General features: G+C 34.3%; 1 protein-coding gene across 1 annotated transcript in view; it reads right to left on the bottom strand.

Annotated features, from left to right (window-relative positions):
- Nucleotides 1-1,556: 1,556 nt before the first annotated feature.
- The window catches only part of KIN (Kin17 DNA and RNA binding protein), a 43,286-nt gene continuing 29,260 nt past the window's right edge, over nt 1,557-15,582 (bottom strand). The window contains exons 11-13 of the mRNA XM_001363041.5: nt 11,298-11,397; nt 8,625-8,725; nt 1,557-4,141 (exon numbers count right to left, since the gene is read on the bottom strand). Coding sequence (XP_001363078.1) covers nt 4,079-4,141; nt 8,625-8,725; nt 11,298-11,397 — 264 coding nt within the window. The 3' untranslated portion in view covers nt 1,557-4,078. The remainder of the gene's footprint in view (nt 4,142-8,624; nt 8,726-11,297; nt 11,398-15,582) is intronic.

Consider the following 15,582-nt stretch of genomic DNA (forward strand, 5'->3'; position numbering starts at 1 on the left):
AAAGTTCCAAGGTTTCTAATTTGTTTTATTTTTCACAATAGCTCCTATCACTGGAAGCTCTGAAAGTAAGGCAAGTCTGGGACAAGTTCTACGCAGGCTAGTCTAGTAGTGAAGACTGGAATGAAAAGAGACAGTTATAGATCATCCAACAAGTGAGGGAATAAGTATTTATATAATGTTGCACTGTGCTAACCACTTTATAAATAGGGTCTCATTTTATCTTAACAAAAAGGTTATATGACAAGAATACCCAGCCAGGATTCATCATGTGTGAAAGTAGAAGCCATCCCACACCTCAATACCACATAAAAAATTAAAATAGCCAGAAGAGTGCATTGGATCAGAAGAATGGGTTGACTTATATTGCAGCAGATAGCTGTCAAATCTGAGGTTGGCCTTTTCAGACCCTAAATTACTTGAAAGCCCCATCAAAGGATGGAGCTCCATTCCCTGGACCAGTCAAGTCTCAGATATCCCTCTTGAGGTATGGTAAAAAGAGTGGTGCATCTAGATATCTGTAAAATGACTTGGTTGAGACAAGATCAAGGTCAAGTATTCCAAACAGGAAAAGATGTAGGTTTACAGTCAATAATTTATGTTGTAAAGCTGAATACTACAGAGGAAAAATTGGATCTTTAACACTAGAAGAACCAGGTTTATCAACTGAAGCAAAAAAATACTATAGTTTTACTTAGAAATTAAAATTTTCATCCTATATCTATTTTCTTTGCCTTGTGATTTTTTTTAAAGTTCTCTACATCAACTGATAATAGTTTGTTCTGATCTTTCAAAGAATTCTTGAGTTCTGGACCTTCTAGTATTAATGGAATAGAGGACTTTCAAATACTTCTGATAAATAGACCAAAGCTGAGTGAGAACTTTGAAATACAAACACAGGAGTCAAGAAAAACCTAGAAAAGTAAAACTATTTAAGGAATTGCAAGAAACTAAATAAAAATACTATGCCAATATCCCTTCACAACTTTAATGTTTTCAAAAAGTATTGAGGGAGGAACAGCTAGGTGACTCAGTGGATAGAGAGCTTAGGATAGAGATGGGAGGAGAATAATAAGAAAAATAATTGCTCTAATCCTGATGGTGGTGATTAAAAGGAAAAAAAATTATAAAGAGAGTACCTATCAATTGGGAATGGCTAAAGAAATAATTAATGCAATATGATGTGAGAAGAACCAGAACAATGTATATATGAATTCTACAAAAACAGCAATATTGTAAAGAAAAGCAGCTTCAAAAGACAACTCTGAAACAAGACAATGGCCAACCATATCCCTAGAGAATGAAGAATGAAGCACATTACCCACTTCATGACAGAAGGTTAAAAGATATTTTTATAGATTTGGTCACAGTGTGAATCTGTTTTATTGTCCTGATTTGTGCTTCCCCTCACTCCCTGAGAGTTTTTTATCTGGGGAGTTTTAAAAAGAAAGGTTGAGATTACTAATAGTGATGCCAAAATAAAAGAGAGCCTTTGAAACATTTTTAAATGCATAGAAATCAACAGAAGGAAGCTCAGGAGGAAGAACAGACAAGCAGGATAGGTTTGAAAATAATGTAGAATTTATTATATACTTTTTAAATGCAGTTCTGAAATTGAAACTCACAATTTCATGTACAATCATCTTTGTTTTCTGTAAACAGTTCTCTCTCCCACATGGGAGGGGTTAGGGGCGCAGCAATCCAGCACACTGAAAAAATCAGTGCAAAAAATTTTGGCCCTTCCTTTGTACCAGAGAAGTCTGAATTTTTTCTTCCTGACTTTTATAGGGTTTTTCTAGGACTCTATTGTAAATTTTTAGTTTTGTGTGGATTTCTAAGTTTTCCATTTAATTTCTTATGCCAACCTGTGAAATATTCAAACTCTTGATATAGAAAGTCACAATGTGAAAGAGACAACCTGTATATGAAAATGATCTTTTTGGTCAAAATACATAATAAAAATTAGGTTAAAAAATCTAATGATATTTAGGTCTTTTAGCCTAGCAACATTAGTAGCATGATATATATTCTTGAGAAAGTTGCTAATTCAGGTAGAAGGGAGCATTTTCCAATGGTTTTTAGGATACAAGTGAATATAAGATCTGTCTTCAGGTATCTTCAGATATCTGCATCCACCAACTAACAAAGATTTGTTATATGCCAAGAACCAAACTAGCCTTCAGAACACAAAGACAAAAATGAAACTGTCCCTGCCTTCTAGGAACTTATATTTTATCTAGAAATAACACATAATATTTATACAAAATATATACAAGTGAATAGAAAATAATTTCAGTGATGGGAAGCACTAGCACTGGGGCTGCAAGAGTACTTGAGCTTAGCTTCCAAGAAACTAGGGATCCTAAGAGGTACTGATAAGAAGGAAATACATTTCTAGGACTGTAGATAATCTCACATAAAACCATGGAGTGGGAGACAGCATATGTAGTGAAAAGGGACAGCAAGGGGGGTGGTTTGGTTAGACCATGGAGTGCATGAAGAAGAATGAAGTAAGTTTTGAAAAGCAGACTGGAGCCAGACTGTAAGGATCTTTTAGGTCACTGGCCATGTGAGTGAAGAGAGGAAAAGTGAAGTCTTACCTAAGTGATTTTGATTAAGGAGACAATTATCCTCATTATTACATAGCTCTCACTCAATTAGATAAAGGCATGAGCCACTTCACTTACACACCTAGAGCACACAGTGTTTTTGTTTTCTTTTAAATGCCAAAACTAATAAGAGGAAAACTAGCAAAGTGGTATATCCAAGGAATATATTTTTATGTTTCTTCTAATAGAGCATTTTTACAAAGTGCTCTTCCATTGTTATATCAGAACCATACAAAACTGGGAGGTAGGAATCACAAATGTTCTCAAGCAGCATCATATGTGACATTGCATACCTTGTCCTGAGCATTTATGCAAGCAGGGCCCCACAATGGGAATTCTTTTCCTCTCTTTACCTTTGCCTCATAAAATTCCTAGCTTCCTTCAAAGGACATTCCAGGTGCTACCAGCTGCTTGAGACCTTTCCTAATCCACTCTGCCATTGTTAGTTCTTGCTTTCCGTTGGAATTGCTTTGTATTTATCTGTACCCAGTGTATTCTGCAAGCAAAATGTAATTACCCCGAGGATCCTCTTTTATTTCCATATTCACAGTAGTAGAGGCTTCACAGATCACAGCTGAGTTAAATTATTACTCTCATTTTGCAGATAGGGAGACAAAATTAGAGAGGAGAGGCTTGATCCTGGGGATGAAACTACAGCATACTGGAGAAAAATATGCCAAGTTATAAAGATAACATTATATATTAGGAAGAGTCAGTCTCCTTAATGAAATTGTTGCTAGGCAACACTCATATTCAGAATCCAGAAGAGAGATGAATTATGCAAATGTGTCAATAAGTTTAGTGTGTAAATATCACCAGACAAAATTAAGTAACATACTGTCAAATGTACCATAACATATCACAAAAGAAAATATTTTATCTGCCTACTGTCATTAGCTTCTTGCAACTTTTTCTTTTGTCCTTCTCTACCCAGAGTCAAAGCCTGAGGTCAGAAAGAAAGAGATGGGTGAATTAGACCTCATTTGAGTCCCAGCTTGACCATCCACATGACTTTCAGAAAACAATTCATCTCCCTAAGCCACTGTTTCTTCTTATGTAAAAATGAGGAAGTTGGATTAGATGGCCTACAAGCTCTCTTCAGCCTGAAAGAAGACTTTTTTACAATGCTGAAAAAGGTTCCTGAAGAAATAACTATCAACTGCCTTTATAGAAAACATTTTAGAATATCATTCTTTTTAATAAAAGGTACAGTGTTCCAAGCCATATTACAAAAGGAAATAAAACATGGGCAAAATTCAAAATGATACAACTTAAAGACAGTAATAAATCTGAATGAATTCCAAATATGTTTAAGATAAACAGCAGTATTTAAATATATATATATACATATATATATATATATATTGTCTTATATAAAAGAAGCACCCTAACATGGTAGAGTCATATGTTGTTCTAGAGAACACCAATTTGATGCTTTGGAATTTTAAAGTGCTTTTTACCAACTCCCATCCTCAGGCGAGTTTAGAGATATCTTCATATTGAATACCTTCGACTCTGCGTCCCTTTAAAGGGCCCTAGAAATTAAAAACAAAAGGCATAAGAATATATGGAAGAGAAATAAGAAAATGATAGCAAAGAGAGAATAAGTCCGGTTCCCTTCCTTCTCCAACTGCCTTAAATATGTTGTATTAAAATTCACTTAAGTCAAAAAACAGCTATTAAGTGCATGCATGCACATGCACAAGTGCACACACATGTACACTGTGGATGATGCGAAGAAAGGCAACATGCATATATGTATATAAGATACCTCAAAGGAAAGACAGTAAGGGTGAAAAGGTGCGGTTTGCATTGAATCTTAAAGAAAGTCAGGGAAAACTAGAAATAGAATATGACCAAAGCACTCCAGGCATGGAGAGCAACTAATGTAACAGTCTCTCTTTTTTAGGGAAATTAAGTGTTATGTTCAAGGAACAGTAAGCCACCACCAGTGTTCCTGGTTCACAATGTACCTGCTGGGATTTAGTAAAGTATAAAAAGACTGAAAAGGTAAGAAGAGGTCCAGTTATAAGGGCTTTAAAAGCCAGACAGAGGATTTTATATTTTATACTGGAGAAAATTGGGAGTTGCTGGAGTTTCTTGAATAGGGGGGAATCACGAAGTCAGATTTGTGCCTTAGAAACATCACTTTGGTGACTAAGTGGAGATTGGATTGGAGTGAAGAGAGTCTTGAGAAGGAAAACCAATCAGGACTATTATAAACAACATAAGTGACTAGAAATTACCTTTTAGATCTATATGGACAGGGGGAACATTCATTACCAAAAAGAGATGTTGAGAGCCATGGAAGATAAAATGAACAATTTTAATTACATAAAATTTAGAAGTTTTTGAACAAATAAAACTAACATACTAAAACTAGGAGATAAACAAGCCACTGGGAAAATTTCAGCTAATTTCACAAGTAAAGGTTTAATTTCAAAGATATAAAAGAAACTAATCCAAATGCACAAGACTAAGAGCCACTCCCAGCTGATGAAATGGTCAAAGGATATTATTTAATCTTCTAAGAAAAGAAGTCCAATTTTATCTATACTCATATGGGGAAAAAATGGTACATGTCACTAATAAGTAAAGAAACAAAAATGAAAGAAACTATAAGATCATACTTCATACATATCAAATTGGCAGTTAACAAGAAAGGAAAATGATGAATATCAGAAGGAAAGGCTATGAGAAAATGCACACATTAATACAATAGTGGAGGTATAAACTGGTCAATCAGACTGGAATGTTGCAAAGAGGGGCACATTTGGGAAGAAAGATAATGAGTTCTGTTTTGGACATGTTGAGTTTAAGATGCCTAAGGGACATCTAGTTCAAGACGTCCAAACAGGCAATTAGAAGTGTAAGCCTGGAGTTCAAGAGAAAAGCCAGGACTAAATAAATGGATCTAGGGATCATCTGTTTCATAACAGCCTATGGAAGCAAGATAATATAAAGGGAGGAAAAAAAAGTGGGTCTAGGATAATCTTAGGAGATAACCACAGTTAATACCCATGACTGGGATGAAGATCTAGCAAAAGAGACAGAAAAGAAGAGGTCAGTCATGAATAGTACCAGAAAAGATCACTGCCATGAAAACCTTAGTAGGAGAGGATATTCAAAAAATTGGTGATCAATATTGCTGAAAGCTGTAGAGAAGTAAAGAAGTATCAGGACTGAGAAATGATCATTAGATCATTAGCAATTAAGAAATCATTGGTAACTTTGAATAGAGTATTTTGGTTAACTGATGAGGTCAGAAGCCAGACTGTAGAATTTAGAACAGAAACAAATCCTTGAAGGCTGCATAATGACTTAGAAAACCACAACTTAACATTTAATATATGTTATTCTATATTCATATTTATTTTATTAAACATTTACAAATTACATTTTAATATGGTTCCAAGGCAGTCTTGAAATAATTTGACACTTCTGGTTTCTGAGAGTAATGGAAATGGAAGTGGAGGCACCAACTGTAGGCAGTATAAGACATTGTAGACAGTAGTCATAAAGGGAAGAAAAGACAGAAGATGAGAGTTACTAGGTAGGTAAGTCAAGTGAGAGATGGAAGAGATATGGGCATATTCAGTGTCAACAGGAATGATACAGGAATAATTTGCAGGAAAAGATAAGAAGACTGGAATTCATAAGAGGGATTTGCCCTGGTAAAAAGGCATGAATGAAGGAGATTGTGGGAAAGATATCAGAAAATAAGCAAAGTGCTCAGATGACAGGGTTCAGGTAGAGGGTACACCAAGTAAGAAAGTTTGAGACAGCTGCTCTGGTGAGAGGGATAGAGAACCAATGATGTATAAAAGGATTCTCTGGCTGCAGTGAGGGACCAGTTGAGATTCTCAAATAAATCTGTAGTAGACCCAGTAGGAATGGTTTTATGATTTTCTCTAGCTCTCATCTGCAGAAAGTGAACAATATTCAAGGCAGGTAGGAGTAATTAAAGGCTGTGATCTTGCAGGGCATGGCTGGCAACAGGATGAAAGGGAAAGGGCCTAGAGTTTAAAAGAGTGTAGAATTTAAATGATTCACCAAGATATTAAACTGGGGAAGAGAGGATTGTACCAACTACAAATGTAAGCCTATGAGATAAAAAAGGGTTGGGAGATTGGAAGGTATGGTAAGAATAAAGGACAGGCTTAGGAGTCATAAAGCAGAAAGAAAAATGGAACAAAAGATTATGATCAGTTAAAGGAATTTCAGGGTATTGAACATGAAATTTGAACTTGTGCGTGATGGTAAGATCACCATCCCTTTGTGTAGCTAAGTTAGAGTAGAATAGTTCATGGAATAAAAGATAGGAACAGGAAAATTTAGCACATTTGAAAGAGCATCAATATTTAAGTTGAATTCCCTTAGTAAGAAGGTAGGAGTTGAAATGGAAACACAGTGAACAGGTTCTGAACTCATTGAAGGCTACCATAAACTCAAAAGAATGAGAAATCAGGATAAAATAAACCCCAAAAAAATAAAAGGTATTCAGTGATGGTGGCGAAGGGAGAATCTGAAAATGACAATGGGTAACTAGGAATTAAAAGACTTGGAAAGCAGGCAGGGTAAGCAATTGAAACAAAAAACTATGAACTGTGAACCAAGGTTGTATTAACAGGGGAAAAAAAGTGGTTATATTAATAATTTTGCTTAAGAGAAAAGATTTTTCTCTTTCAAAAAAGAATATGTACAAAATACAACTCAGAGTTCCAAGAACAATATAACATAGTAAAATGTAACACAATATCTGAATCAATGTTTTATAATATGATTTCAATCATAATAACTAGTAAGCTGCTGTAAGGACTGCAAAGCTTTTTGTAACATCTCATTTAGTGACCATCTCTAAATCACTAATGTCAGAAGTAAACGCAAAGGGGCAGCTAGGTAGCACAATAGATAAAGTACCAAGTCTGGAGTCAGGAGGATCTGGGTTCAAATCAGACCTCAGATATTTTCTAGCTCTAATTACCCTGAGCAAGTCACTTTACCTCAATTGCTTAGCCCTTGCTGCTTTTCTGTCTTAAAACTGATACTCAGATGGAAGGTGAATGTTAAAAAAAAAAAAAAGTAAACATAAAGGGGGCAGCTAGGTGGCCCAGTGGATTGAGTCAGGTCCAGAGATGGGAGGTCCTGGGTTCAAATTTGGTCTCAGACACTTCCCAGCTATGTGACGCTGGGCAAGTCATTTAACCCCCAATGCCTAGCCCTTACTACTCTGCTGTTTTGGAACCATTACCTAGTATTGATTCCAAGATGGAAGGTAAAGGCTTTTTTTAAAAATACATATTTTTTTAAAAGGAAATGTAAAGATTTAATGTACTCAAAAGTGATTTTTAAAATAGGCTGCCTTTTCTAGAAACGTCTGAGAACATCTTAACTAGATGCCCCGATAGACAAAAAAATAAGAATCAGGAGCCATGTCAGAAAACAAGGTTTAGTACTGTTATATGGTACTGAAAATAAAGCATAAGGAATCAAGGAAATATACATGCACCTCATTGTAAAGATATCTTACGACTTGGAGAGAGGTGAGGGGTATAATATGGGGAAGGAGACAAATTTGGAATAACAGCCCCCAACTAGAATCTGATGGGAAAATTACCTCAATAAATCTCTTTAAGTTTTCCAAGTGAATTAGTGAGACAAACTTATTGGCCTTTTATCTTCATCTTTTCCCATTTTACAGTATCAGGCACTCCTAGACTATTAGTTTTCTCTGCCAAACTAACCAAATGTCCTAATATTAAACATAAGGAGGATTCTTAAGGGAGTACTCAGGTTTTACTACTCTACAAACTTATTTCAATCTTCTTTTTTCTCTAAATTGTTATCTTAATATCTACATTGCAGTTTGCTTTATTATAGTTTGTATAGTTTCATTACAGTTATAAAAATCTTCATTCAAAAATAAAATTTAAATTAAAAGTTATTAAAATAACTAAAGAATTTACTTCAAATTTCCTGAAATTTTTAAATGGCTGTTTCTAGGTAAAATATACTTACAGTCTCAATCATGACAGTGGCAGAAAACATCTTCTCATTGATGGACTCTAGGGTTGCTTCATTTCCCCTGTAGCCTCCATTCAACACCAAAACTCTCTTTCCTAAGAAATTAAATGATAGGAAACTTCCCACTAAGAAAATATCCACTTTTTTTATCATCCATATAGTAAAAAAAAAAAGTAATTTCATCAGGTAAATCATGGGATTTTAAAGCTTATTTATTATTTATAAACCAAAAGACTAAGGTCACATATCTTGATTAATGGCAGAGGTCAGGCCCTAATTCCTAGCCCAAGACTTTTTGTACCACCCTGGTACCCCCTGACTAACAATAGTAACCTTCTCTTAAAATAGAAATAGCTGGTCTGCTCAAAAACTGAAATGTCCTAAAATATAATTTGTGGAAAGAAATATTTTCCTTACAAAAGCTAACAACAGAATATGAAAGGTAGAATATAATGCAGAAGAAAAAATGCAGAATTTGGATCCAAGGACCTCAATTCAGTTCTCCCTATCAAATGAAGAAACTGACTTACATCATCTTTCTCCAAACTTTTTTCAATATTATACCCTTATCAATAAAAAATGTTTAACACAAACCTCATCAGTAAAAACTTTTGAGTGCACACCACTGATGTGTTTACTTATAAATAACATACATGTATTACTATATTAAAAATTATGTTATAAAACACACCAAAAAATGGAAGCTTAGATAATAGTTTATCTCAGAGGCAACAGGTGCCACTGGAACTTACTAAATAGACCTGCATTAAGTCCTACACTTTAAGAATAAATCCACATAAACCATCAGCATTTCTATATATTACCAATTAAACTCAGAAGAAAGAGATAGAAGAACTTCTACTTAAAATAACTATAGACAATATAAAATACTCAGAAATCTACCTTCCAAGACAAACTCAAGGACTTTATAAACATGATTATAAAACATTTTTCATAAAAATAGACAGATCTAAACAACTAAGGGAATATTAATTTCTCACAGGCAGACTGAGGTGATGTAATTAAAATGGCAATTTAACCTAATTTTATGTATTTATTCAGTGCCATACTGATCAGACCATACCGATCAGACCACCAAATAATTATTTTATGGATTTAGAAAAAATAATAATGAAATTTAACTGGAAGAACAAAAAGTGAAGAATATCAGGGGAATCAATGAAAAAAAATTGAAGGAAGGTGATGCAGCAGTATATTTCAAATTCTATTAAAAGCAGTAATCATCAAAACAAGCTGGTATTGGCTAAGAAATAGAATGGTATATTAACAGAATCCACATTAAGCAAATAAATACACAACAGTAAATGACCATTGTAATCTAGAGTTTGATAAACTCAAAAAGATTCAAGCTTTTGGGGTAAGAAATTATTATTTGACAAAAATTGCTAGGAAAACTAGAAAGCAGTTTGGCAGAAATTGGACATAGATCAACATCTCATATCTTATACTTAGATAAGGTCAAAATGGGTATGTGATTTAAATATAAAGAGGGATATCGTGAGTAAATTAAGGGAGCATGGAAAAATTTACCAATCAGATCTGTGTGATAGAAAAATTTATGATCAAACAAGATACAGAGAGGATCGTGGAAAGTATAATGGAAAATTGTTATTATATGAAATTTTAAAATTTGCACAAACAAAACCAATGCAGCCAAAGCTAAAAGGAAAACAGGAAAACTGAGAGGGAAAAATTTCTAGGCAATTTCTCTGATAAAGGCCTCATTTGTGAAATACATAAGGAACTGCAGCGAAATTCATAAAAATAAGAGTCACTCCCCAACTGATAAATGGTCAAAGAATAGGAATAGGCAGTTTCCAGAAGAAGAAATCAAAGCTATCAATAATCATATAAAAAAATCTCCAAGTCATTAATAATTAAAGCAATGCAAATTAAAACAACTAAGTTGCCATTTCATTCATATTAGATTGGCTAACATGACAGAAAAGGGAAGCGACAAATGCAGGAGGAGATAGGAGAAAATGGGGACACTAATACACTGCTGGTGGAATTGTGAAGTAGTTCAAATATTCTGAAGAATAATTTGGAATGATATCCAAAGAACTATGAAACTATAAATAGCCAGCGATACCAATATGAAGAAAAAGGAAAAATATTTACATGTACAAAAATATTTATAGCAGCTACTTTTGTGGTGGCAAAGAAAAGGAAATCATGGGGAAACCCATCAATTGAGGAATGGCTGAATAAGTTGTGGTTTATGATTGTGATGGAATACTATAATACTATAAGAAATGATGAGCATATTTTCCCCAGAAAAACCTGGTTATATCTACATGAACTGATGAAAAGTAAAATGAGCAGAACCAGAGAACACTGTATATACAATAACGGCATATTATAAGAATGATCAACTGTGGATAATCTAATCAATACAATGATCCAAGACAATTCTGAAGGTCCCAATAGTATCACTTTCATAGAGAAAAGTGAATGAATTCTCACTGAAAATTGAAGCAAAATTTTTTCACAATTTCATTTTTTTTGCAACATGACTAATTTGGATATGTTTATAATGATTTTACATGTAGAATTGATATATTGCTTGCCTTCTCAATGGATAAAGAGCTAAAGAGAGAATTTAGAACTCAAAATTATAGTTATAGATTTGCAAAGAGATTTTACCTGGTGCTGGTATGACTGTCTCTAAATGAGTCTGGTCAAGTTTCAATTTGTCTCCAGAATCGATCATCTTTACCACTGCTGTGTATTTGTCAATTACTTCCTGTGCATAAAATTAACATTTTAGCAAATGAATTTTGAAAGCATGGACAAAAGATAAAAATTATGGCAATATCAAAGGAATAATAAAATCATCCTATAAATGTCAGTGTTTATCAAGGTCCAAGGATGGTTTCAAATATAAGGTTTCTAAAAACAAACTTAATCCAAAGCTTATCTAAGATTTTTATCTGCTAAAGAGAGGTTGGAAAAATTAAGAGGCAATTTTTAAATAAGGAAGCAGGAAGGCTTACTGTGTCCAACTTGAAGACAAAGTACTTTTGTTCATGAGGCAAAATGCTAATATATAGTTTAAAAAAAGAAAAGTAGCGAATATAGTTTATGTAAGCATTCCATCAGAATGTTAATAATGCTCTGTAATCTCACTAAAATAAAAAATCTTTGTGACTAGGAGGACCTCAGAATATAACATCCTTCACAAATGATGATGAATGCATGCTATTGATTGATCATTAACAGTTTGTAGTTAACCTTGCCTGGAGATGGTGATGGGTAACATTGAGTTTTTAATGTTCTCTTTTTGTAAGTTCTTTTCATGATGATCACCAAAACTCTGAGATAGTAATAGTCACTTTATATTAAATTAAATATATGTTAATTTAATACAACCAATTTAATACAATGGAATGTTATAGGGATTTCAAAAAAATGAAAATAAAAAGACAGTCCCTGCTCAGAAGCAGTTTATAAAAATAAGTGAGATGGTATGCATACAGATATTTATTTTAAATTAGAAAGTATTAAGGGGAAAATATTCAATTTAGAGTCCAGAAGAGTAATGGTCTAATCCTGTAAAATTCTTATTGATTGTATGATCCTTGCTACATCTCTTAGACTTTTTTGGTCTCTTTTTTTTTTCATCTGGAAAAATGGGATGATAATATCTGTTTTCCTCTATTATAAATTCCTTGAGGCCAGAGACTGTCTTTTTTTTCTTATTTGTATCCCTCACCCCCCCCCCCCAAGCTTAGCACAGTGCCTGGCACATATCAAGCAAATAATAAATGTTTACTGACTAACTGATCTCACAGGTTGTTGTGAAGATGAAATCAGATAAAGTATGTAAAGAGCTTTGCAAATTTAAAGGCACCATATAAATGCTACATCATTATGAACTTTGGTCCTGGGAAAAAAGATGAAAAAATATATCTCTTTACTTCAAATTTTTTACATAAATCCTAGCAATTATCACCACCACCATCATCATCAACAACACCAATGAAGAGATGGAGAACGATTTCATATGTTGTCAGACAAAGATACAGTGGATGTTTTTGTCCAACTTAAAAACAATTTGTAAAAATTTTGTTACAAGGAAATTAGATATGTGAGTAAATGAAAGTGATAAAAAAAAAGAGGCATCAATTTTAAACATATGTACAATATACATTTTTGTAATATATATGCAAAATCGACTTCCGGGTAAACATGGCGGCAGTCAAGACACAAGACTCTTACTCTCTTCACCACCTACCAATACAGACTATCTGAAAAAGCCAAAAAAAAAATTCATATGAAGGAAGGGAAGGTATGTGGGATTTGAGCATTTCCATACCATAAGAAGGTGAAAATGCGAGCTGATCCACACTCCCTCACCCCACCTACCGAGCCAGAGTCAGAGCCAGCACGTGCTAAAATCAGTGAGTGAGTGAAGGGCACCTCTGGACTGAGGGGCACCTCTGGGTCCTCGGCAGCTGACTGAGACCACTGAGGACCTACCCCTGAGAGCAGCTAGACCTGAAACCCTGGTAGGCTGAGGAATGCAGACTGTGCATGCTGGCAGGGAGATAGCACAGAGAGGGGAAGCAAATAGAGGAAGCTGCAGAGACTCAAGAGCTGGCCTCAGTCAAAATCCTTGCTCCTCAGCTCCAAATACAGAAATCCTGCCCAACTCACTCAGATTTCTAACTGGAAAGGAAAAGAAAAACCACCACAGTAATGACAAACAATGCACAGGAACAACAACTTCCCAAAACCAAGAAAAACAAGATAGGGTTGACTATGGATAATTTTTACAGAAGAAAAACCCAGGCTTCAGAGGAAATACAAATAAGTGCACCCAAACCTTCAAAAAAAAATGGAAATTGTCTATAAGCTCTTGAAGAATTTAAATTGGAGGTTATCAAAAAGATGGAAGCCTTCTGGCAAGAAAAGTGGGAAATAGTTCAAAAAGAAAATAACAGTTTAAAGAACAAGAACTCCCAATTGGAGAAACAGCTGGAAGCCATGAAAAGCAGGATAGACCAAACCGAAATGGAAAACCAGTCCTTAAAGACCAGAATTAGGCAATTGGAAGCCAATGATCTTGCAAAACAGCAAGATTAAAAAAGCAACATCAAAATAGAAGAAAACATAAAATATCTCACTGAAAAGATAACAGTTCAGGAAAACAGAGCACAAAGAGACAATATGAGAATCATTAGTTTACCTGAAAACCCAGAAATAAACAGAAATCTTGATATCATACTACGAGGAATTATCCAGGAAAACTGCCTTGATATTCTTGAACAAGGGGACAAAATAGACACTGAAAGAGTTCATTGAACACCCTCTACACTAAATCCTCAAAAGACAACTCCCAAGAATGTAATTACCAAATTCAAGAGCTTCCAAGCTAAGGAGAAAATTTTACAAGAATCCAAAAAAGAGACAATTCAGATATCAAGGAGCACCAATCAGCATTATATAAGATCTCACAGCTTCCACTAAAGGACTGGAAGGCTTGGAATATGATATTCAGAAAGGTAAGAGAATTGGGTCTTCAACCAAGGATCACCTATCCATCAAAACTTAACTATATACTTCTAGGGGAAAGTATGGGCATTCAATAAAATAGATTTCCAAGTATTTGTAAAGAAAAGACCAGAACTAAGTGGAAAGTTTGATATCCAAACACAAAGATCAAGAAAAACATGAAAAGGTAAATAAGAAAGAGAGGGAAAAAGGGGAAAAATGTTTTTTTATTCAAACTTTCTTCTTTAAGGGCTTTAATAAAATCAAATTATTTATATTAGTATATGGGGAAAATGTTATTTGTGATTCTCAAAAATTATATTCACTATTATATTAATTAGAGAAATCATTCACAGGAAGAGATTGGGATAATAAGTGCTATAAGATGATATGCAAAAAAAAGAAATAAGGAAGGGAAATCGAAGATGGCACAAAGAGATACTTGAAGAAATAAAATAAATAGGATAATCGTTATCACACAAAGATACACATGGGAAGGGGAGGGGAAGAATACTCTTATAAGAAGGAGAGGAAGAAAGTGCTAATACATAATACTTAAACCTTACTCTCAGTGAAATAAATTCTGAGAGGGAAGAGCACCTAGATCCAATCTTATCCTACAGGGAAAGTAAGAAGGGAAAACTAAGGGGAGTAGGAGGACAGGGACTAAAAAAAGGGAGGGAAGTTATCAGACCCTAAAAAAATAAGAAGGGAACAAAAAGGGATGGGGCAGAAAGGGAAACTTATTAAGGGCGGGGATTAGGGGGATTGATTAAAAGCAAACCACTGGTTTAAAAGGATATAGCAAAAGAAGAAAGGACAGAACTAAGAGAGGATATCGAAATGCTAGGGAATACACAAGAGGCAATCATAACTTTGAACATGAATGGGATGAACTCACCCATAAAACAAAAACAAATAGGAAAGTGGTTTAGAAATCAAAATCCTACCATGTGTTGTCTGCAAGAAACACACTTGAGGCGGGTAGACACTCACAAGGTTAGAATTAAAGGTTGGAGCAAAACCTACTGGGCTTCAACTGATAGAAAGAAGGCAGGAGTTGAATCATGATATCTGACAAAGCCAAAGCAAAAATAGATCTGATTAAAAGGGACAGGGAAAGAATGAGGAAATATCACTAATCAACATGTTTGCACCAAGTGGTATAGCATCCAAATTTCTAAAGGAGAAACTAGTAGAATTGAAGGAGGAAATAGATAGTAAAACTATACTGGTGGGAGATCTTAACTTACCACTATCAAATTTATATAAATCAAATAAAAAAATAAATAAGAAAGAGGTAAGAGATGTGACGGAAATCTTTAAAAAATTAGAGTTAATAGAAATATGGAGAAAAATAAATATTGACAAAAAGGAATACACCTTCTTTTCAGCAGCACATGGTACATTCACAAAGACTGATCATGTACTAGGG

This window comes from Monodelphis domestica, chromosome 5 (genome assembly GCF_027887165.1).
Source record: "Monodelphis domestica isolate mMonDom1 chromosome 5, mMonDom1.pri, whole genome shotgun sequence".
NCBI classification, from domain to species: Eukaryota; Metazoa; Chordata; class Mammalia; order Didelphimorphia; family Didelphidae; genus Monodelphis; species Monodelphis domestica.